General features: G+C 35.7%; 1 protein-coding gene across 5 annotated transcripts in view; it reads left to right on the forward strand.

The window, feature by feature from the left end:
* The window catches only part of LOC123628563 (P2R1A-PPP2R2A-interacting phosphatase regulator 1-like), a 60,302-nt gene that overhangs the window by 17,207 nt on the left and 18,838 nt on the right, over positions 1-24,257 (forward strand). For 3 of the 5 annotated variants that reach the window (XM_045538339.1, XM_045538342.1, XM_045538341.1), the window contains 7 exons: positions 6,531-6,587; positions 16,026-16,069; positions 16,172-16,226; positions 17,520-17,612; positions 18,001-18,089; positions 18,669-18,724; positions 21,505-21,601. In XM_045538339.1, coding sequence (XP_045394295.1) covers positions 6,531-6,587; positions 16,026-16,069; positions 16,172-16,226; positions 17,520-17,612; positions 18,001-18,089; positions 18,669-18,724; positions 21,505-21,601 — 491 coding nt within the window. The remainder of the gene's footprint in view (positions 1-6,530; positions 6,588-16,025; positions 16,070-16,171; positions 16,227-17,519; positions 17,613-18,000; positions 18,090-18,668; positions 18,725-21,504; positions 21,602-24,257) is intronic. The other 2 variants (XM_045538344.1, XM_045538340.1) reach the window with 2 other exon arrangements.

Raw genomic sequence — 24,257 nt, forward strand, 5'->3', positions numbered from 1 at the left:
AAATATCTCCCTAGCAGAAAAGGTTGTGCTTTTCTTGAGCAATTCATCCGTTTTAATTTTATGCCTTCTGATTAGGTTTTGCTTTTCACATTGTCAGTCACAAGCCCTAAATCCAGTGTATGGCCCATGCAGTAGAGCAAATACATAATGCATTTCTATAATACATTCCTGACCCTGCTTTGTGCCCTGTCTAGCCCATGTTCACTTCATGTTAAGTGGCATTGTAAGCCACCTTAAATCATTTCTGGAACTAGGCAGAGACATTTATGAACATAGCATACAACTCTTTGTTCAGGATTTTCTAAATGTTTTATCTTTAGTACTATAGTAGGAAATGGCTTAAAATACCTGGGGAAGTGAAAAATAATTTTTAAAAATTTTAATGTCTTGAGGCCAGGTGCGGTGGCTCACGCCTGTAATCCTAGCACTCTGGGAGGCTGAGGCGGGTGGATTGCTTGAGGTCAGGAGTTCGAGACCAGCCTCAGGAAGAGCGAGACCCCCGTCTCTACTAAAAATAGAAAGAAATTATCTGGCCAACTAAAAAAATATATATAGAAAAAATTAGCCGGGCATAGTGACGCATGCCTGTAGTCCCAGTTACTGGGGAGGCTGAGGCAGTAGGATCGCTTAAGCCCAGGAGTTTGAGGTTGCTGTGAGCTAGGCTGACGCCACGGCACTCACTCTAGCCCGGGCAACACAGTGAGACTCTGTCTCAAAAAAAAAAAATTAATGTCTTTATATTACTAGCTTTCTGTGTTCTGTCTTTTAAATGGAACTAAGCTTCATCTTAGTTCCTTCATTTGAGATAATTCTTGGGAATTAGCTTCACCCAGCACCCCCTATTCCACCCCTCCCCCCTGCACACACCATGATATCATTCCTTTGTGCTGGTACTCTTTCTTCCCTCCAAGGACTTTTTTTTTTCCTAGAGTGTGAGAGAGAAAGGCTCAGTGGGAAATTTACACAAAAGACATCAGTGAGGTTTATTGACATCTCAGGAAACTCACTATTTCTATTTTAATGCTTTGTTTCATGTAGAAAAATTATCTAAGGTAATTCCCTTGCAGAAACCACTTGTAGTACTTAATCTGGGGAGAAATCTCTTCCAGAAGCCTTGTTTTGTCCAATTAATTTCGCACGTTATTACTAAAAGAATCAGCCAATACAATACTTGACCTATATTTTGTCCAATTAAAAAACCTTCCTATGGCTTATGATTCTGTAGCTCAAGTTCAAATCCTACCTACCCCAGACATCTCACACTATATCCCTGCTGATGTCATCAATTTCAGTCAGGCAATCTTCTCATGACTTCCCATTAGTTTTCCATTAGGAAATTCTAAGCCTTTGCCTGAACCTAAACTGGTTCCTTCCCATCCTTTAGGTAGCAATTAAAAATAATGTCTTCCAGGAAGTCTTTCATAATTAGTTTAGAACAGTTTGCCACAACATGCAATTCTCTCTTTTTTAAAATAACATGCCATTTTAATATAGCTAAAGTCATAATTTCTGTTAATATATAGTATATATTTGTATTTAAGTTCTCTAGGTAGGCATGTCTTTTCAATTGGATTATAAACCTTATAAACCATAGTTTGTCACATTATATATCGTGAATTTTTTTGGCATTTGAATGATGAAGATATGAACATCAGTAGCATGAATTAAACTTATTAAAATGCTGTTTATTCAAATATATGTATGCATATATATATATATATATATATGTTGGAGATTTTTTTTTTCAGGAAAACCTAAATTTTTCACATTTGGTTCATGCCACTGCACAGCTTTTCAATGACCAGTGCTACTAAAGAGGAACATTAGGGAAGAATATCCAAAACTGAGTGTAAACCACAATATTTTCTGCTTGCTTTGTTTTTTTATAGTATGCCTTAAGAATGGGCATACAGACTTTTTCTTAAATTAGCAATATGTAATATTAGAAGAGTACAAGGAAACTGATATTCTGATACCCTGCCGGGAAGTAAATTTGTGTAAGCTTTCTGGAGGGCAGTTTGGCATTGTGTATCAACAACCTTGCAACCCAGAAATTCTAACTCTATGAATGTATCCTAAAGAATTAATTAAGGATATGTGCTGCCATTATCATATAGTGGTTAGTAAAAAAGAAAAAAAATTAAGAAGGGAAATGTGCAAAGATATAGTTTAAAGGATGTTATCACAGCATTACTTATAAGAGCTAGCAAAAAATGTGGCAACACACTGACTGTCCTACAATAGGGAATAGGTTACATGAAGAGCCTTCATTACCTCTGTTTCAATTCCAGTTCTAGCAATGACTGTACAACACCTTGGGCAAGTTGCTTAATCTCCCTGGCCCTCAGTTTTCTAATCTTTAAAATGGGAACAATAATAATGCCTACATCATGGAATGAGAATTGAGTGAGATAAAACATGTTTGGCTCATAATAAGTGCTGCTTATTGTTACGGTACATCCATATAGTATAATATCCAGCCTTTAAAAATGGTGTTGCAGATGAATTTTTTTTTATTTTAAAATTACTTTTCTTACTTTTTTCTTTTATTTATTTTTTTCTTTTTTTAGAAGCCTCTTTCCAGAAGAAGCAGATGAATTTTAACATGAAAAGCTCTCAGAATATATTAAGTTATATATATATAGACAGACACACACACACACACACACACACACACACATATATATATATATATATATATATATATATATAATGTTCTAACAACCCAAACTATAAAATAGTATGTGTGATAAGATCCAGGTCTAGAAAAAGAAGCATTGAAATATTTACCATGGATACCTCTGGATAGTGGGTGATGCTGCTTTTTCCTCCGTTAATTATGTTTTATACCAAACATGATTTATAATGAGAAAAAAGTGAGTCAATTTATGTTTAAAAAAAAAAGATCAGGATGAATAGTCAGAGCACAGAGGAATTTTAGGGCAGTGAAACTACTCTGTGGATACTATATGGATACCTGTCATACATTTTTCCAAACCCACAGAATGTACACCAGGAGTGAATGAACCTTAGGGTAAACAGATTTTGGGTGATAATAATGTTTCAGTGTAGGTTCACCAATTGCAACAAATGTACCACTCTGGTGGAGGATGTTGATAATGGAGAAGGCTGTGTGTACGTGGGGGTAGCAGGTGCATGGGAACTCTCTGTACCTTCTGCAATTCTGCTGTGAATCTAAAACTGTTCTAAAAAATAAAGTCTATTAAAAATAAAAAGAAATAAAATATCAAATAGGAAAAAAGCTGAAGGATGCTGGGTAGCCGGGACATTAACTGTAACTTGACTATAGCCTAGTTTTATAAATCTACTGCATATAATCCAAGTTATTGTTTATAGATAATTAAATGATGAATCTAGAGTGCTTGATGATGGTGGTGATAATGGTGGTAGTAGTAATAGTCAATAACCACTTATTGAGCACATACTAGGTACCAGGTGCTGTGCTAAGCATATTACATGCATTTTCACCATTATCACATTTTTATATGAGTAGATGCTTAAAAGAGCAGCTCTGGTACATTGTCATAACACTGTTTTCTATAGCAATAAATCATATATCCAAGGAATCCCTTTTTATGTAGTTTATCCAGAAACATTTCCTGACTTTCATTAGAAGGGTCAGCTGGTAGCATTATTGATTTGAATTGGAAATTTCCTTGCAATATCAACCCTGGAACATGATTACTATGGGCCATTCTGAGTTACTGACCAGTCAGTAGTCCACAGATACCTCCTCCTTTATACACATCCTCTGGATAGCAACTGAACTAGCTCGGGACTGATGAATATCTGTGTGTCTATTCCAAAGCTAAATAGATGCTGCTGTTAGATATAACCTGCTCTTTTCCTATATATACCAGAGTAGATAGTTTTCCCACAGTTCAAACTTTTTGAGTGTGGCATTTAAAGCTTTCCAGCATCTTCACCCTTTGATCTCAGAGCCCTCTCTCCCTCCATGGACTTCTGGAATTCCACTCACACAGGGCCAATAACCTTTCCTAAAACATGCCAAGCCCTTTCACTTTTCTGTGGCTTATGCTGTCAAACTCCTTGTCCTACGAGGCCCAATTCTTATCTGTGTCCCACCGCCTATGCACATCTACTTAATCTTTGCTTTTCATTCCTACCCCACTTTGCCTCCATTGAACACGCATTTCCTTGTCTCATATAATATTTGCTTCCATGACTATTTTCCTCAGTGGACTGTAAGGTCTCAGAGGGCAATAACTATGGCTGATTAGTTGTTTTTGTTTTTTAAAACTCTCCTTCCTCTCTGAGCAGAAAAATAGATCCTTAAACATAATAGGGACTCAAAAAATATTGAAATATTTAAAGAGTTAGCCATATTTTTACAATAGGGAATTATTATGGTGAAATAGTTGTTAATTGTCAAATATATATGTCGTAAATTTTCAGTTACCCCATAGATATTTTCTATTGTTATTTTTATAACGTCTGTTTCTTCTACCTTCTAGCAAATGATTGGACAACACAAACTGATTTTAATACTTTAAGCAAAATATAGTTAGTGAGGTAATATATTCCTTAAAAAGTCATATGATACATTTTAAAACCCAACAAAAATTCAGACGATCTGCTTCATAAAAACATTTATTTATCCAACACACACTTTTTGAGCACACACAATCTCCCCACTCACCAACGCACTCCTCTTACTTCCTTTCCTGGCCACCATCCCCCTAGGAACCTAAGGCAATCTAACTCTTTTCCCTCTTTCTGATCATTTCTGCAGTTGGCCTCCTCTTCACCCTTCCTTTTTTCATCAGACACTCACCATTTTCATCCTGGCCCGTGACTCTCCTTCTAGTCCCTCTTCCTTCCACCCTCAGTGTGTTCCTCATAATGCTGCTGGGGTTACCTTTCTAAAGCAGATAGGATCTTCTTGTTTAAAAGACCTTTGGGGTTTAAGAACTCAGAGAATCCTATGCTTTGAATTTCCTATTGTGCTCAAAAGCTAAAGTGCAAAAACTGTAATCTGGTCTCAGCCACATTTCCCCAAATTTGTTTCCTGCCATTCCCTGTCAGGTACCAAGTTTCAGCCACCCTGAATTTCTGTTCCCTGAACGTACATCTCTGCCTGAGTGTTTCTTCCTACTCCTTGAAATGCCCTCCTTCCTCTTCTCCATCTAATTAATTGCTACCTCTGCCATGAAGCCTTCTCCAAGACCCCAGGCCAAGTTCTCCATCAGCTCCCACAAATCATAACTGTTTGGCACTTAACCGTGGCCTAATTTCCCCTAACTGGACTTTGACTTGCTCAAGGACAGGAAAATGTTTTATTTATCTTTGGATCCCCAGGGTCTAGTTCAGTACTTTAGCACATAGTAGGTGCTCATTAGATATTTTTGAACACACAGCTTAGTGTGCTCTTAAGATATAATGTGAAAGTAAGATACACTAAATTCATTATCTGGCATTTCGAGAAAAACCAGGATATAGACAGAGTAGATAAATGAATTCTGAAGGTAATTTTCAAGCCTTATTTTCACACTTAGCTTTAAATCCCTCCATTCTTTCATTCCTCTCTTGTGTGGGTCTCCATAAGCTTTGAGAAAAAATTGAAAAAGAGAATGGACAAGTATCTTAGACAAGTATCTTAGCAACCAAGAGTAAAATGTACTAGAATACTTGAAAGTGAATGCCTTAAAGTCATTCCATGTTACGAAAGTCTGGTGTCCCCAGCTAGAGTCCAAAATACTTGATGATGTTGTTATGTTTGTGTTTCTTTTGTATGCTTGGCAAGTTAGCTGCTGATTTAATGACTGTTTCAGTTTTTTGCTCTGGGTAATGCCTCTTGCTAAGCTTTAATGTTGGACTAAAACTGGCAAGGAAAGAAAATGAGGTGATTTTAAGATCTAGTGCTATAGGAGAGGAAAGGTAGAGATAAAATTTTCTATTGATGTTTTGTCCCATATATTTTTTTTTTTTTTTGAGACGGAGTCTCACTCTGTCACCCAGGCTAGAGTGCCGTGGCATCAGCCTAGTTCACAGCAACTTCAAACTCCTGGGCTCAAGCAATTGTCCTGCCTCAGCTTCCCGAGTAGCTGGGACTATAGGCATGCGCCACCATGCCCGGCTCATTTTTCTACATATATATTTTTGAGCTGTCCATATAATTTCTTTCTATTTTTAGTAGAGACGGAGTCTCGCTCTTGCTCAGGCTGGTCTCGAACTCCTGAGCTCAAACAATCCACCCGCCTCGGCCTCCCAGAGTGCTAGGATTACAGGCCTGAGCCACCGCTCCCAGCCGTGTCCCATATTTCTTATGTTAACAGTTACTTTGTTCTGTTTTGAAATGTATAGGCTTGATTAGTATAATTTTCAGTCAAGATTCAATTGGATTTGTTTTAGCTTTGAACTTAACTGATACTGTTGCTAGTATGCATTAAGCACTCAATAAATATTTTAAGTAATTCAACATTGACTTAATGTTTCGAAATAGTTAATCAGAATTAAAGCAAGCTTGATTTGTGTATTTTAAATTTCAGTTGTTGCCACCTTCGCCCATTTGTAATTCCATCAGCCGCCTTCATCAAATCAAACAGGTAAGAAGTCTTTCAAAACTGACAGATGTTCATTAAAAAAAAGTAAATTTTATTTTTTTAAATACCTATATTTCAGTAATTCTAAGCAAGGTCACATGTAATTAAGTTTTTAATTCCAGGAATGGTTTCTTAAAAACAACAGCTAAGGAGCCCTCTCTTTCTCTATTTGGGTTATTAACTATTTTAATAAATTGATTGTTTCTAGAAATACTGCATACTATTATACCTTGAATCTAGCTTGTTTCTTCCAGGGATCTCAAAGAAGAATGCTATATATAAAAATTAATTTTCAGGTTCATAATAACCATAGTTATGATTTTTTTTTACCATCAGAGGAAGAATTTTTTTGACAGATAAAATGGCCCTTTAGGCTATTGTTTTGTGTTCCCTTATTAGTTATCTGAGTTCAGGAACACATTGTACCTCACTGGTTTATGATTTGTGCATGTGCGCATGCGTGTGTGTGTGCGTATGCAACATGCTTAATAGCACAAGCCCAATACAGAATTAAACATTTTAATTATCCAAGGATTAGCCACAGAACTCAAAAGATCAAATTACCACAATACCACAGTGGTAGGATTTTTTCGAGGCAGCTACAAGCAGACTTTTTTTCAAGGGAGGCTTAACTGTTAGGTAGCACTTACTCACTTAGCACTGTAATAGGTCATTTACATCTGTGGTCTCATTTCATCTGGCAACAACTTGATAAGGTTAGAAACTAAAGAGGGGAGAAATTTAGCAATTTACCCAGTGTCCAGAGTTAGTGAATGTCAGAGCCAAGATTTAGCCCCAAATTACTGGATTCTTTTCCAGCTCCCCTTTCCCTGTTTCAGTGGCTCAAAGCCCATAACCATGTCTTGTAACCCTAGCTGTGAGTCTTCCACTTCTTGCTTCCTTTACCTCTCTCCTTTTCATCCCCACACCATGCCTGCTCTAAGGTCAACTTATCAGCTAACACAAAAGCATGGTCAAAACATTCTTTTACTTTTTGGTAGATAAAACTTTCTTTTACTTTTTGGTAGATAAAACTTTCTTTTACTGCTTATCTTTGTGAATATGTAGCTATTTTAGAAATTCTTAAAGAATGAAAGAACTTCAAACCAGTAGTTAAAGTGACCACTGGTTTATCTGTGCAATTTGTTTGTTTCCCCTAAATTAAACCAAATATTTGAAAATTGGTTGCATGTTGCTATTTGATCATGAAGCTTAAAATAAAGACTAATTTAATGGTTAGTAATGTAAGTTGGAAAGTGGCTTATTTACATAGCGATAAAATATATATTATAAACAGTTAAGATGAAACACAGCCCGGGCGTAGTGGCTCAGGCCCATAATCCTAACCCTTTGGGACCTGGAGGCGGGAGGGTCACTTGAGGCCAGGAGTTTGAGACCAGCACAAAGCCCATAATAGTGTCTTGTAACCCTAGTTGTTAGCCCTCCTCTTGCGTGGAGACCTCTTCTCTACAAAAAAAAAAAAAAAAAAAAAAAAAATTAGCCAGGTGTGGTGGTGCATGCCTGTAGTCCCAGCTACTCAGGAGGCTGAGACAAGAGGATGGCTTGACCCCAGGAGTTTGAGGTTGCTGTCAGCTATGATAATATCACTGCACTCTAGCTTGGGCAACAAAGTGAGACCCTTGTCTCAAACAAACAAACAAGCAAACAAACAAACAAACAAAAACTACAAGTAGGAAATGAATGTGATAGGAAAATAGAAATAACATGAAATTTCAATCTGGGTACTGATTGAATGGAAAATTTTTTTTTTTTTTTTTTTTTTTTTTTTTGAGACAGAGTCTCACTCTGTTGCCCTGGCTAGAGTGAGTGCCGTGGCGTCAGCCTAGCTCACAGCAACCTCAGACTCCTGGGCTTAAGCGATCCTACTGCCTCAGCCTCCCGAGTAGCTGGGACTACAGGCATGAGCCACCATGCCCGGCTAATTTTTTCTATATATATTTTTAGTTGGCCAGATAATTTATTTCTATTTTTAGTAGAGGCGGGGTCTCACTCAGGCTGGTCTTGAACTCCTGACCTGGAGCGATCCACCCGCCTCGGCCTCCCAGAGGGCTAGGATTACAGGCGTGAGCCACCACGCCCGGCCCTGAATGGAAAATTAAGACTAATTTTCAGCAGTTTAATGGTCTGATAGATATCTCAAGTTCCATGTTTCTTTCTATGCATTCTTAAACCATGACTTCTTTTTTGCTATTGAACTTAACTTTTTAAGTGCAAAATAGAAATGTCTGATTCTCTCCTCATTACATTTTGCTTTCACTTTAACAGTATTAATAAGGCCATTGATTTCATTAAAATGGGAGAAATAATAGTGGCTATCACATAGGATTGTTGTGAGGATGAAAGGAATTAAAGTTGACCCTTGGACAACAGAGATTTCAACTGCACTAGTCCACTTATATGTGGATAATGTGAATCAAAAAATACAGTGTCTTGGAATGTGAAACCCTCCTATCCCAAGGGCCAACTTTTCATATCCTTGACTTTGGGGCTTGAGTATGTATGGATTTCAGTATGCAGCAGGGGGCCTGGAACCAATTCCCCACGTATACCAAGGGATGACTGTAATATATGCATAGTGCCTGGCACACTGCATTAAAAATCTTTTTAAAAGAAAAATTTTAAATATACAAAATAGAACCTTCATGTACCCAACAGCCAGCTTTAACAGTTATCCACATTTTGTACATCATTTTTCATCTATCCCCTTCTAGTGGGAAGTGGAGGAAGGGTGTTTTAAAGTAAATCCCTGACATATCTTTTCACCCAGCTTTATGGGCATGAGGAGGACTTTTTTTTTTTTTAAACATAATCACAATGCTTAATGTCATCTAAGTCCATGTTAAATTTTTCCTAATTCCCAAAAATGCCTTTTTAACTGATTCAAACATGATACAGACATGACATTTGGTTGATACATCTCTTAGAGCTCTTTTATTTAAAACAGCCTTCTCTTCCTGTTTTTGTTCCATTCCACTTATTTATTGAAGAAACTGGGCCATTTGTCCTGTAGAATGCCCCACATTCTGATTTTGCTTCCATGTGGTGTTAATATTCTTTTATTCTCTGTTTTTCTTGTACACTAATTTGATGAAATTTGCTTTTATTTTTAAAGAAGCACCACAGCCCCAAGTCAATGTTAAGTTCTGGATCAACATTTAAGTCAGTATGTGGCTTATTTTGTACCTTTCCTATTAGGCAGTTAATGGACAATTTCTTCTCAACTATGGCTGTTAGCTATTTTCTAGGTAGTACAGAGCTTGAGAACATCAAGGTGGAAGTTAATTTTCTAAAAACATAGTAATTCTTCCTAAATATTCAGGAAGTATTCTTTTTGTGTAATTTTTCTTTCCTAATAACAATTGAGCTTGTATTTCAAGAGATTTAAAAACATTCAGTCTATAGTTCCCGATCTCCCCAAAGCTCTAAACAAAAATAAGTGCCCTACAGAATAGTTTGTGCAGTTTTCTCCAGCTGCTGTTACAAAGTATCACAAAGAGGGTGGCTTAAACAACAGAAATATAACAAAGTATCACAAAGAGGGTTAAACAACAGAAATATATTGTCTCGCAGCTCTGGGGGCTGGAAGTCTGAGATCAAGGTGTCAGCAGGGTTGGTCCTTCCCAGGGCTGTGAGGGAAGGATGTGTTCCAGACCTCTCCCCTTAGCTTGTTGATGGCCGTCTTCACGTGCACGTGGTGTTTTCTCCGCGTGGTGTCTGTTTCCAAATCTCCCTTTTTTATAAGTCATTGGATTAGGGTGTACTCTAATGACCTCAACCTAATGCGATTACCTCTGCAAAGACCCCATCTCCAAATAAAGTCACATTCTGAGGGATCACTGGGGGTTAGGACTGCAACATATGAATTTTCAGGGACACAATTCAATCCATAACAGTTTGCTCACAGTATTTTGTTACATAACTTTGCATTTCTTTCCTGATTTGCTAAACAGGATATAAAATCATTGGCACCCAATTAAGTGTCTTAAGTAAAATCAATTAAAAGTTTCTCTTCTTATGTACTACCTCTGCATTTCTAGCATTCCTTGTATTTGTATCTTTACAAATGTAAACTTTAGTAACACACATTACAGGTTTCGTTTTATCTTACCTAGATCATACAAATTAAATTGAGATTAGACACAAATATAAGGGAACTTTATGACATTTAAAACAGATTACACCAGCTGGAGTACAGGTCATGCTCATGATAGGTACAATTTAAATATCACCTGTGCCTATGAGCTTTTTTTTTCTGCTGGCCAGGTTTCAAACACTATTGTACAGACTTTGTCACCATTTTCTAGTCTAGTATATCCCTGAAATTAGATTTTTGTGATATGTTTTTGAGATTTCTTTGGAACCTAATAAGTACATAGTCTCTTTTATGAAGACAAGTTCTTTAAGGGGAAAGACTACCTTGTTATGAAAGAAATTTAATTTGATCTTAGTGTACAAAGTGTTTTCGTTCTTTCAAAAAGCATTTATTGAGTACTGTACAGGCACTCTCTTGGCAACTCAAATCTTTCAGGCATAGTCTCTTTCAGAGAACAAAAGCTGGTAACTTACTGTATCCATTTCTACCTGCATACTACAAAAGTGAAAGCTAACTTTAATGTTCAAGTGCAGCAACTCTCTTTAGGTTTCTAGTATGTGATACTCTTTGCTCCTGACACTTACAAGGCTCTTGATCTTTTATCTTTATTTTAGCAATCTTATTTTGTTATAAGTCATCTCAAATCCATGTTGGAAATAGGCGAGACATAAATGAAAAAGTGTCAATACCTTTTTACTAACAACCCTCAATAGCTGATGTTGGCTATTGAGGCTTAATATTTCTCCTAATTCAATGGAAGAAATACTAAGCAACATTCTGTGTTATTTCCAGGAAAATTTGCTCTTGTTCGTTGAATGAATTACAAAATACTTCAAGCTTCTCACTAGAGGAAAACATCTACATAAATACTAAATGAAAGAACTATATTAAAAATTAAATTTTGCTGAAAGATCTACGGTTATTCTATTGTTTTAAAAGACTGATTATCTTCTTAAATTACCTTTCCAAAATTTTCTCATTTTCTGTAATGGTATCAAAATAGTTGTCGTCACACAATTTTTAAGACTCAAAGCTCTAGGTTCATCTTCAGTTCTTCCTGATTTTTCTACTGTATCCAATTAGGCTTCCGATCCTATTAATTCTTCCTTGACAACATGCTCTTGATTACTGCTGCTTCTTTCTTCTGTCCCTCGGGTCCAGATTACTAAAATAATATCCTAATAGATTTCCTATCTCTCTGAATTTAATCTAATTTCTACAATCAACACCAAGATAACTTTTCTAAAACATAATTTTCACCTTTTTCTCTCCTACATAAAACATTACGATGGCTTCCCATTACCAACTGAATAAGAAGAAGAATAGCTGCTATGTGTTGAGCACTTACTATGTGCCAGGCACTATGATGAGAACTGTATAACCACCTCATTATCATTATTATTATCATCTTCATAGAGATGAAGAAACTGAGGCTCAGGTTATATGTCACTTGCCTAAGGTTGCACAGGTAGTAAGTTATAGAGCTGGGATTTGACTCAGTTCTGTTTGGCTCCAAAGTCTGTGGTCCTGACAACTATGCTGTTAATATTCTGCCAAACTCTTTAAATTCAAACTTTTCAATTATTTAAGACCCTGTAAGCCTAGCCCTGTCTTAACCTCTCCAGTTTTATCTCTCATTACTTTGTAGCACAAACTCTCTGTTTTAGCCAAGCTAGGCTCACTATCTCCAAATCTGCCATATACTTTCCCTCTAAATTTTGTTCAGATGGTTTCTTCTGCTTGGAATACCCTTCCCTCCACCCACTGCTTCTCCAGATTTTAAACATCTTTGAAGGCCTAGGTCAAATTTTAATTCTTTCACATAACTCACACCACTCTTCTGTTATGGACTACCCAAAACATTTATTGTTTATACTATAAACTACAATCTTTAAATTCTTTTTATTAACAATCAGTAAAAAATGTTTGAACACATGCTTCCAATATATGTATACTTTATTTACTTATACATTTTGGATATATCCCACTGTGCTATTATATGAATCATAGAATATACATAAAATAGAAATATACACAGGATGAGATAAAGATGAAATGGTGTTTTTATAAAATTTCACATTTTACTAACTATGGATCATTATTGAGAGTGAATATGAATTCATATTTCCAAGAGTCTTGATGATTTAAAATTATTTTAGCTAGCTCCTTGAGAGGTCAGAGTAGCTCAACATTGTGTTTTCACAGTAAAGCGGCAGATGATGAGCTGTGCTAGGAGTAGCACAAGTTTCACCTTTGCCATTTTCCTGATATTTGCCTCAACTTGCATTACTAGCATCTTCTGTCTCAGGTTTCTTTGTAGGAATCTTGTTAAGGCACTTGTCCATTTTGTGGGGATTGGTTTACTTAAAACTAGATAATATATCCATAAATCTACCTAACTTGGCACGGGTAAACTGCTATTAGTTGTAATCAGGTCAACCCCCGGCCAAATGTTCTTCCCTCACAAGATCTTTGGAACCTATGGGCCGAGTGAGGACACCTGTGTCAATCTGTATATCTAATATCAGTAAGTCTTCATTTCTTACTATCTTAGATACATAGACGTACGTGTGTGTGTGTGTGTGTGTGTGTGTGTGTGTGTGAGTGTAGAGAGAGAGAGTGTGTGTGTTTCTATTTTTCCTTTCCGCTTCTCAGTGGATCATCTTGTATGTACCCTCTAGGCTATGTTTGTGTTTACTTTGGAGAACACTGACTTTACATATATAAAATGTGGCTCTCAAGTATGATTCTAGGCCTCTTTAGGAAAGACTCATCTGCTTATTTCTTGTTCCCCACAGTATTTAGCACCATGTTTGCCACATATTATCCTGGATACTTTATTGTGTGTGGAATATATTCTTAAGAATGCCAGGATGAATATGGACTGTGTTTTTTTGTTTTGATTTGATTTTTTGTATCATTTTAGCCATTTTTAAGAGTACAATTAGTGATATTAGTACATTGACAATGTTGGGCAATCATTACCACTCTCTGTTTCTAGAACATTTTCATCATCCCAAACAGAAACTTTGTACTCATTAAATAATAACTCCCCACTCTCACTACTACCCCCCCATAACCACTATTCTACTCTCTGTCTCTACAAATTTGATCATTCTTGGTACCTCACATAAGTGGAATCATACAATATTTGTTCTTTTGTGTCTGGCTTATTTCACTTAGCATATTTTCAAGATTCATCTATGTTGTAGCATGTGTCAGAACATCATTTCTTTTTATGGCTAAATAATATTTCATTGCAGGATGTACAATTTTTTAGACATGGAGTCTTTCTGTGTTGCCCAGGCTGGCCTCAAACTCCTGGGCTCAATTGATCCACCTGCCTCAGCTCCCAAGTAGCTGGGACTACAGGCATGCTCCACCACGCCTGGCTTATACCACATCTTTAATATATTTATCTGTTGATGGACACTTGGGTTGGTTCCACCTTTTAGCTATTTTGAATAATGCTGCTTTGAACATTAGTGTACAAGTATTTCTTTGAGTCCTTGCTTTCAGTACTTTTTAGTGTATACCTAGAGGTGAAACTGCTAGATCCTTTGGTAATCCTGTGTTTAACTTTTTGAGGAACTGCCAAACTATTTTCCACAGAATCCGTACCATTTTTCATTCCTACTAATAATATCTAAGAGTTCCAATTTCTCCACATTCTCACCAACATTTGTTATTTTCCATTATTTAAAAATAATGGCTATCGTAATAGGTGTGAAATGGTGTCTTATTGTGGTTTCGGTTTGTATTTTCCTAATGACTAATGATGTTGAGCATTTTTTCATGTGCTTTTTGGCTGTTTGTATATCTTCTTTGGAGAAATGTTTATTCAAGCCCTTTGCCCATATTTTAACTGGATTGTTTAGTTTGTTGTTGTTGTGGAGTTGTAGGAGTTCTTTATTCTGGATATTAATCCCTTGCCAGATATATGATTTGCACATTTCTTCTCCAATTCTCAGGTTGTCATTTCACTCTTTCTATAGTGTCTTTTGATGCACAAAAGTTCTTTAATTTTGATGAAAACCAATTTATCTATTTTTCCTCTTGTTGCCTGTGCTTTTGGTATCATATCCAAGAAATCATTGCTGAGTCCAATGCCACGAAGATTTTACCCTATGTTTTCTTTGAAGAGTTTTATAGTTTTAGCTTTTAAGTTAAAATCTTTTATCCATCTTGAGTTAATTTTTGCATATGGCATAAGGAAAGGGTTAAAATTCATTCTTACACATGTAGACATCCAGTTTTCTCAATATTATTTTTTGAAAAATTGTTCTTTCCCCATTGCATGGTCTTGAGCTCTTGGCATTCTTGTTACAAATCATTTGACCATAAATGTGAGGGTTTATATCTGAGCTCTCTGTTCTACTTCATTGGTCTGTGCGTCTGTTCTTATGCCAGCACCACACTCTTTTGATTACTGTAGTTTTATAGGAAGTTTTGAAATTAGGAAGCTTGAGTCTTGCAACTTTGTTCTTCTTTTTCAAGATTATTTTGGCTATTCAGGGTCTCTTGATATTCCATATGAATTTTAGGCCATCCTAAAATTCTTCTATTTCTGCAAAAAAAATGCCACTGGAGTTTTGGTAGGGGTTGCATTGCATCTGTAGATCACTTTGGGTAGAATTATCATCTTAATATGATAATATTAAGGATGTCTTTCTGTATGCGGGTTATTTTTAAAAATAACTACTTATGTGAAAGTGATACTTGAATATTATAAAAAATCAAATAATATAGTAAAGTACAAAGAAAGAAAGAACAAATTACTCCAAATCTTACTACTCCTTGATAACCACTGTTAACTTTTTGGTAAACATCCTTCTGAATACCTCTCTTATAATTTTATATAAATGGGATCTGTTTTTCTCACACTTAATATGTAATACATGTTTTGTTATGTCAGTGACTAGATTTAAGTTATATTTGTTTCATCATTTACTTAAGCAAACTCATACTGATATTTTAGTTTGTTGTGGACTATAATATTTATTAATATTATGGTATTAATGGTAGGGGAATCATATAATTTTGAATGGTTGATGTTTTCCTCTTTTGAATGAAGAAAGGTACAAAGTTTTTCATCTAATCAGTTCCTGCATATCTGATGTACTGTAATGCATAAGTGATAGATCTTTGGTGTGGTAATTTGTACAGCAATAAAGGGTAGAGAACCAGACACTTGTTTAGAGATTTGTCTATTCTCTACTCTTTTGTAGCACAGTGAATAAAAATAATGGTGCATCCAAAATAAATCAAACTTTACAAAACCATGGGAACTGCGTATTTAGTTTATTCTCATTTTCACACCTTTATAGGAAGAAGGCATGGATTTAATAAATAGAGAAACAGTGCATGAATGGTGAGTACTATACTTTGAATTACTATTCTGATCATTTGTATATTCAGTTATATCTTTTCTTTCAGGTAGCAAACAGCAGTACTGATTTCCTTTCTTTTGTAGGGAGGTACAGAATGCACTATGGATAAGTCAATCTTGGGACGAAAGTTTGAGCCTGGTATGGTATTAACACTTCAATTTTATAGAAAATTTTAAATTTTTACTGACTTGCAGTGTTGGCATACCTAGTTTTGCTGTAATTTCTAGAAATCTAAGCTCTATTAGAAACTAAAATTGTATCTGATGCATAAATAATTTTTGATTGCTCTTAAATAGTTTATGATTTACTCATAAAAATAACTATCATTGTTTGAAAGTAAGATTCAAAGTAAATCATTGTCTGATACAAAACCATGGCTGTTGTGGACCAGCTTACTGTCTGTCCTAGTAGGCCTAAAAAAGTTCAGCTGTGCTGGTTAAAATGCTTAGATGACGGTACAATAAATGATTTCATACCCTTCTACATAATTTATTAACTATATATTAGAGTTTTAAACCGCAGACAAGGGTTTACTGTAAAAATAATGCATTTTTATGCCTGTAACATATAAATCCCCACTAACATTTTAATATACAACCTTTAATTTAAACATATTTGGAATTTTAGTTATATCTCTTACTAATATTTTTTGAAATCTGTATACATTGTGGTTACTTAGTTGAATGATGTTTAGTGTTCTGTTCCATGAACATCTCAGATAATGATGACAAAACAAGAATTGAGCTAAAATTTGAGTAGGAGAGATTCTGCTTAATGTCAATTTCCAGATTTGGGAGTTATTAGATAAGGAAATGGGTCATCAACAGAAACAGTGACATTTTATTTCTTCAGTGCCTTAGATAGGCAGCTATCCCTGATTTTGGAGTAGGTCCTGAAGAATAAGTAGATAACCTCTGGAGCCTGTTACTTTTCATGTTTTGGTGCTAATACAATTAACAGATGCTGTTGGAGTCTCTTAACTGGCCCAATGCTAATTACTGTAGCTGTTGATGTTAGTGAGTAAAAGAATTTGTGAGTTGTTAGGAGGAGGAGAGGAACATCTAATATACAAGTTTAACTTGGCTTGTATTTTTGCGAAGAAAAGAGCCGATTTAAAAGTCCACATTTAGGGTTTGTATATATAGTTGTGTATTGCTCAATATTGAGTTCTCACATTCTGGGTCTTTCTGGGGTGCTGGGAAGCCCCTCAATTGCCATATAGCTCTCTTCCCCAAAACACAAAGTTTTCCTTTCCTTATTGAAGTAAATCTTGGGTTCCCTTCTTGATTTAGGATAGTGAGAGCGCCTCACCAAGGTATGGCCAGTGATTTGGTACTAAGGACTCTCTTCCCCATGCAACAGCTATCTCCCTAAGTACTTGATTAGCAAGCAATTGGTGCTACAATTGTACAGTGTTTTCTGCTCACACAGAATGACAACGATCTAGAGGAATCATCCTCTCTAGAGTGCATTGATTCAATTCTGGTATCCCCAGTGGCTTCTCCCACCAGGGGGATTGGGAAGGTAAGAAAGGAGTGCCTAAAAGTCTATGTCTCTTGAAATAGTTAGGAAACATTAATGGTCACCCACCCAAATCTTTTGGGGGATATATTTTGCAATAGCGTCTCTGATTCTAAGTGATAGTTCTCCGCTTTTTTCATTTCTTAAAGTATTATTTGCATATAACAAAATTCACCAACTTTGAAGTATACAGTTAGATTATTAATAATTTTGGTAATTGTGTACAATCCTAATCAAGCTGTAGAACAGTACCCACACTCTAAACAATTTTCTCATGATCTTTTGCACCTCGTTCTCTCTCCCCACTATGCCTACCCCACCCTAGGAAAGCAATGATCTGCTTTCTGAAAAAAGTTGCAGTTCTAAAACCTCTGTTCCAATTTGGTTTTAGCAATGTTTTTCTCCGTCTTTACAAACTTGTGTGAGTTGCACCGGTTTGCCTACAAGTCCTATTCCCAGTCCTTCACGACAATTTACAATGTAAGTTTATGTTATGTGAAAATACCAAATTACTGATAAAATAAGGATTTTAGAAACTTAAAAAGAAATTATAGCTGCAGGTTCTGTGACAACGAAAGAAGTGATTTCTTTTTAGTGAAATTAAAATGTCATTGTTTGGGTTTGTCATTTTGTATATTTAAAAAACCAAGTAACTAAGAACCTGTGAGAACATATGAATAATTGAGTAATTCCTTAACCCCACTTGAACATAATCTTCCTTTGACCAAGTTTGTTGGTAAGGATCAGAGCTGTCTCTAGAACTTACAACAGCTTCATCCATGACACTCATCTTGATTCAAGGCAAGTCCCAGCCAGGACTGTGGGTCATTCTAGACTGTAGGATTCAAAATCCTGAATGCTTATGAATTAGAAGACAGTTTGCTCCTGAGGTATTCCTGTTTTTACCCGTATATAGAGAAAATCAGTAAAACAATGTGATGTTATGTCCTTTACAGAGTCCTCTTTTTGTGTATGTCCTTAGATCTGTTATAAGGAATTCATTATTGCTGATTTTGTTCAAAATTTCTTCTTGTAATGATCATGATGATTTTATTTTAGAAGAAGTCAAAGCCCCACCAACATTCTTAGACCAAGTATCCTTGGAAAAAGAAAAGGTACTTTTATCTATCAGCACAAATAAATATAACTTTAAATTACCTTTATAAAATATCTAAAATCAAGTGTTATAAAAATTCATTTTTAAAGGAATTATTTATTTAAAATATATTTGATAAGTTACTAGAGGCCTTTCATTTTACCCAAACGGAAATATGTATGAAGATATTTTTAAAACTATGAAGTGCTACATAAATGTGAATTGAGAAATTTAATTCCAGTTTAGTTGGCTATTATGATTTTCATTATATAGTTTACCAAGCTAGCTGTCTTAAATACTTTCTGAAACAAGATAGGGAATGAATGAATGAATGAATGAACAAATAAATAGAGTCGGTCATCAAGTATTTTGCTGAATCTCAACCTCTGCCCCACCACCCAAAACACACACACACGGATACCATGTGAATAGGTTGACACAAATTAGAACTGCCTATAACACTAAAAATATATACAAAGGTGTATGTTCTTTGTTTAGCTTCTTTATGGAGATTATTTTTGGTTGAATAAATGGAAAGTGACCAACCTACTCAGTAATAAAGTGCAGTGGAAAGAACAGAAGTGTTTTTTTTTTTTTTTTTTCCAGTAATAAAAGGGCAGTGGAAAGAAGAGAAGTGGTTTTTTTGTTTGTTTGTTTGTTTTTTGTTTTGTTTTTAATTCCTACAGTCCTGGATCCCACTTTTCAATGCTACCTTACTAAGCTATGCTCTTCCTCCTTTTGAAAGACCACTATTGAATTACGTATTTAGTACAAAGTTTAGCTACAGTGAGGAGAGAGGAATGGATAAAGAGGAAAGGAGATTGAACTTAAAAATGTATGCTTGTGAAAATCCATTAAAATGTGGGGGAAAGAGGAAGAAGAAGAGCAAAACTATAGGGAAAGAAACTGAAATATACTTATATGTTCTGTGTATTTTGGCTTAATTAATGGCGTCTTCCTAACAGCATACCTAACTTAACATGTACCTTTTGTATTCTAAGACTAAGACTAGATAAATTCTGGAAAACACTGTTTTCCAAACTGAGCACATTGTTTTATGAAAATGCATCAGTGACTAAGCTTAGGGTTCTTTTGCCTATGCTGTGAACTTTGGGCTAGTGTTGAAAAAAATATTTAACTCTATCAGCTGTTGAGAAGTTGGGGTCATTTAAAATAAAGTGTGCGTAAATTGAGGATAGTGTTTTACCAAATGAAAATAAGTTTCCTTTTAAGATATTTATACATAAAATATTTTATTATATTGAAAGTATATGGATTTTTCTCAGAATTTATGATTTAAAAAATTGTTTTTATAGTTCAATTTTGACATAATAGACTTGGTTTCTGACCCATATCTTAGTAGATGTGACATGTCTCACACAAGCCTCTTGTACCTGGTTTTCAGCTGCTCTGGAGGACAATCACCTTATTTCTTTGAGGTGTCCCTGAGGGAATTCCAAAGTGAATTCTGTGTATACCACATAGTCTATATTTTAAGTCATACCCTCCCAAGCATACCCTGTAAAAATGTGGTGAAAATTCATCTAGCCAGATGTAATAACAGATAAACAGAAATCTAATTTTATGTAAATATTTTGAAATATGAATATTCATATTTGGGAAAAAACAAACTATATTCTATTTGGATTCCATTAATACAAATGAAATGTAGGGGAAAGATGGTATAATAATAAAATAGAGATCTGGAGGGGGGAAATATAGCTAAAGAGAATGAGGACTCAGTAAAGTGGAGGAGAGTATGAGATCAAGCTTAGAGTCCCCAGTGTACGAAGGCATATTTTATAGTGATAAGGAGCAGTTACTTCCATTAGAAATAAGTAAGAGCAAATGAGACTTCACGTGGGAATTCTAAGAAATCTGGAGACATTGGGCAGCTGTAAACATCATTTTACAAGTAATGCTGGTTTTAGCACAGACAAATTTAATTTTCTTTTATGAGGAATTTGTTTTGATTTGTCATGTTTTCAGTTTAAACCAAAAAGGAGAGATGGGTAGTTTTTCCATAGTGGCATAAGTGTGATCTGGCAAGGGACAGACTGCTAGACTGCTTTTGAGCTTTATGAGCCATGATTACATTCCTAAGGAAGATCTGTGGAATCTCTATCTCTAGGGACACTTTGTAATGGTGACCTTAGTGTTTTATCATTAAAAAATATTCTAACCTAGAAGTTATGGGCTTGAACATCAGTTTTTCTCACGTCCAGATATAGTTATCATATGAATGTGAAACATTGTGCAGATTTTAACATTCATTTCAAGGCAAAAATTATAGGAATGCAGTTTTTTGAGAGTAAATGTTTCTTCTTAATCTCTGAAATAGATTTATTTTGTTCATTGTGTACTATAAAATAATTTATCTATTTAGTTCATTGTGTATGGTTAGAAAAATAAAGATAGCAACAACCTACAGGTTTTAAATAAGGAATGAGATTAAAGTCATTAAACAGCTGTACTATGTAGCTATGTAAAATCATGTTGTAGAATTTAGTTAATAATTTAAGAAAATGATAGTCATTAAAAGCAAAAAATAGATTAAATATCATTATTATATATAGTGCAAACCCAATTTTGTTTAAAAAAACAATTATGTATACACACATATTCAGGCATTACTGAAGAATGGTTATCTCTGGATAATGGTGACTTAAAATACTTTTCTTTGTGTTTTTCCATATTTTATAAATTCATTGCAAAGAACAAGTATTACTTTTGCAATTAAAAGTATAATAAACATGTTAAATAAAACATATCTACCTTGACTCTGCTATTTTGTCGTAGGTGAAATGGCACTTGAATATCAGCCAAAGAGGTTTTTCCAAGGCACAACCAACATGCTTTCTTCTGATATTTCCCAACTGTCAGAAAAAAATATGTGGTGAGTATTAACATGAGGTTTTAAACATTTACTGGCCATTTTCACTTGGTTTTTAAGTCTACTTTGGCTAGTATATGTATTCAGAAGTATGGTACATTATTAAATATCTTTAGTAGTTATAAAACTAATATCCCAAATGGATACTATCAAGTTTAGTTCTTTTCTCTAACATGTGTGTGACAATATATGGTGGATACATTTTGTGAGGTTTTGGCATTAGATTAAGAAGTATTAGAGGAATACATAAAAATGTGTCCCCGGAAAAAGTTCTCTTCTGCCCAACTTTTCTACCTTGGATTTTTGTCTATTTTGTCGGGTTGAGAGTATTTTTGACAGGTATTCCTAAGAAAGCATACTAGTGTTCATAATAATGGAAAATATAGGAATGGATTTGTATTTATTGTTGCTGTTGGTTTTGTTGTATAGCTCTTGTGAAACTGCTTTTGTGACTAGTGTCAGTAGTTTGCGTCATGTATTTGGCCTTCATATGTACACAAAGCAGAGTGTACAGACAGATCTCTTGAATTCTGTTATCAATGAGTGGCATTCTCTTCTTCTACTCTATCTTCAGACACTCTTCACAGAAACAGCCGCAGTGCAGGATCGTCTGGCGATTCACCAGATGAAATGAGCCTTGTCACGAACTCTTCTGTGTCACCTTCTGATACCAGTTCTCCATTTATAATAGTAGATGAGTTTTCAACTAAATGATTTACCCATCCTAAGATTTTCCCACCAACAAAGAAACACACATGCACACACAAAAAAACAAACCACGTTAGAACAATAAAAGAATTGTGTGATATAGTTTAGACTATCTCATATTTATCTTTTTTCTTCAATTTCATAAAATTCTGTTTATCTATAGAACTTACATGTCTAATTCTTGTGTATGCCCTTAAATTCAATGTAGTAATATTTTCAAAGATGTTGTCCAAATAAGCACTATGTGGAAGATACAATCACATGTCTCTAAGCTGCCAATGTCTAGAAAATGCTGCATCTTCACTTTTTAAAATAATATGGTGAAATCATTCTGATGAACTATAATTTTTCAATTAACCAACAAGGTAAAATGATTTTTAAAAATTAGGGGCCGGGCACAGTGGCTCACACCTGTAATCCTAGCACTCTGGGAGGCCGAGGTGGGTGGATCGCTCGAGGTCAGGAGTTCGAGACCAGCCTGAGCAATAGTGAGACCCCGTCTCTACTAAAAATAGAAAGAAATTATCTGGACAACTAAAAATATATATAGAAAAAATTAGCCGGGCATGGTGGCATATGCCTGTAGTCCCAGCTATTCAGGAGGCTGAGGCAGGAGGATCGCTTAAGCCCAGGAGTTTGAGGTTGCTGTGAGCTAGGCTGACGACATGGCACTCTAGCCTGGGCAACAGAGCGAGACTCTGTCTCAAAAAAAAAAAATTAGGTACTTAATGTCATGCTAGCTTTTAACAATATGTTCAGCAATTGCTAGTTTCCACTTGGTAAAGAAAAGTCACCTACCAAAAGTAGTTTTTAAAACTAAGCTAGTGGCCGGGTGCGGTGGCTCACGCCTGTAATCTTACCACTCTGGGAGGCCGAGGCAGGAGGATTGTTTGAGCTCAGGAGTTTGAGACCAGCCTGAGCAAGAGCGAGACCCTGTCTCTACTAAAAATAGAAAGAAATTATATGGACAGCTAAAAATATATATATAGAAAAAATTAGCCGGGCATGATGGTACATGCTTGTAGTCCCAGCTACTTGGGAGGCTGAGGCAGGAGGATCGCTTGAGCCCAGGAGTTTGAGGTTGCTGACGCCACGGCACTCTAGCCTGGGCAACAGAGTGAGACTGTCTCAAAAACAAACAGTTCTCGTGAAGAGAGTTGGAACCCATTATATTAAGTGAAGTATCCCAAGAATGGAAAAACAAGCATCACATGTATTCACCAGAAAATTGGTTTCCCTGATCATCACCTAAATGCACATCGGGGAAGGATACCAATTGGATATCAGACTGAGGCGGGGCGGGGGGGGATGGGATGGGTATATGCCTACATGATGAGTGCGTTGCGCACCGTCTGGGGAATGGTCATGCTTGAAAGTGCTGACTCGAGGAGGTGGCGGCTGGGGGGAGGGGATGGAGGTATGACTACATGGTGAGTGCCAGGCGCACTGTCTGAGGAATGGACACGCTTGAGGCTCTGACTCAGGGCGATGGGCGGGACATGGGCAATGTATATAACCTGAGCTTTTGTGCCCCCATGATGAGCTGAAATAAAAACAAACAAACAAACAAACAAACAAACAAAAAAACTAAGCTAGTTATACCATTCTGATCCAAGGATTGCCTATTTTGCACATGAGTCCTTGGATGTTTAATTTATTGGGAAGGGGTAGGTAGGGGAAGAGCAAGACGAATAAAAGGTAATTGAATAGAAAGAAAATAATATGTAATTGGGGCTTCACTCAGTTTTTACTCAACCTGATTAACCCTGATCAATTTTGTATTCTAATTAAGTGTGGAAAAAAGACAATGTTGATAGATTGTGGTCTTTTACATTTTTATGAATTATCTTTTATTCATTATCATGACTACTGATTTGATTAAATACAGGCTTAATACATTAGGGCTTTTCTGCAAGAATCATGTGCTTCCAATTGTTCCCTAAGGGCTATA

This window comes from Lemur catta, chromosome X (assembly GCF_020740605.2).
Source record: "Lemur catta isolate mLemCat1 chromosome X, mLemCat1.pri, whole genome shotgun sequence".
Classification (NCBI taxonomy): domain Eukaryota; kingdom Metazoa; phylum Chordata; class Mammalia; order Primates; family Lemuridae; genus Lemur; species Lemur catta.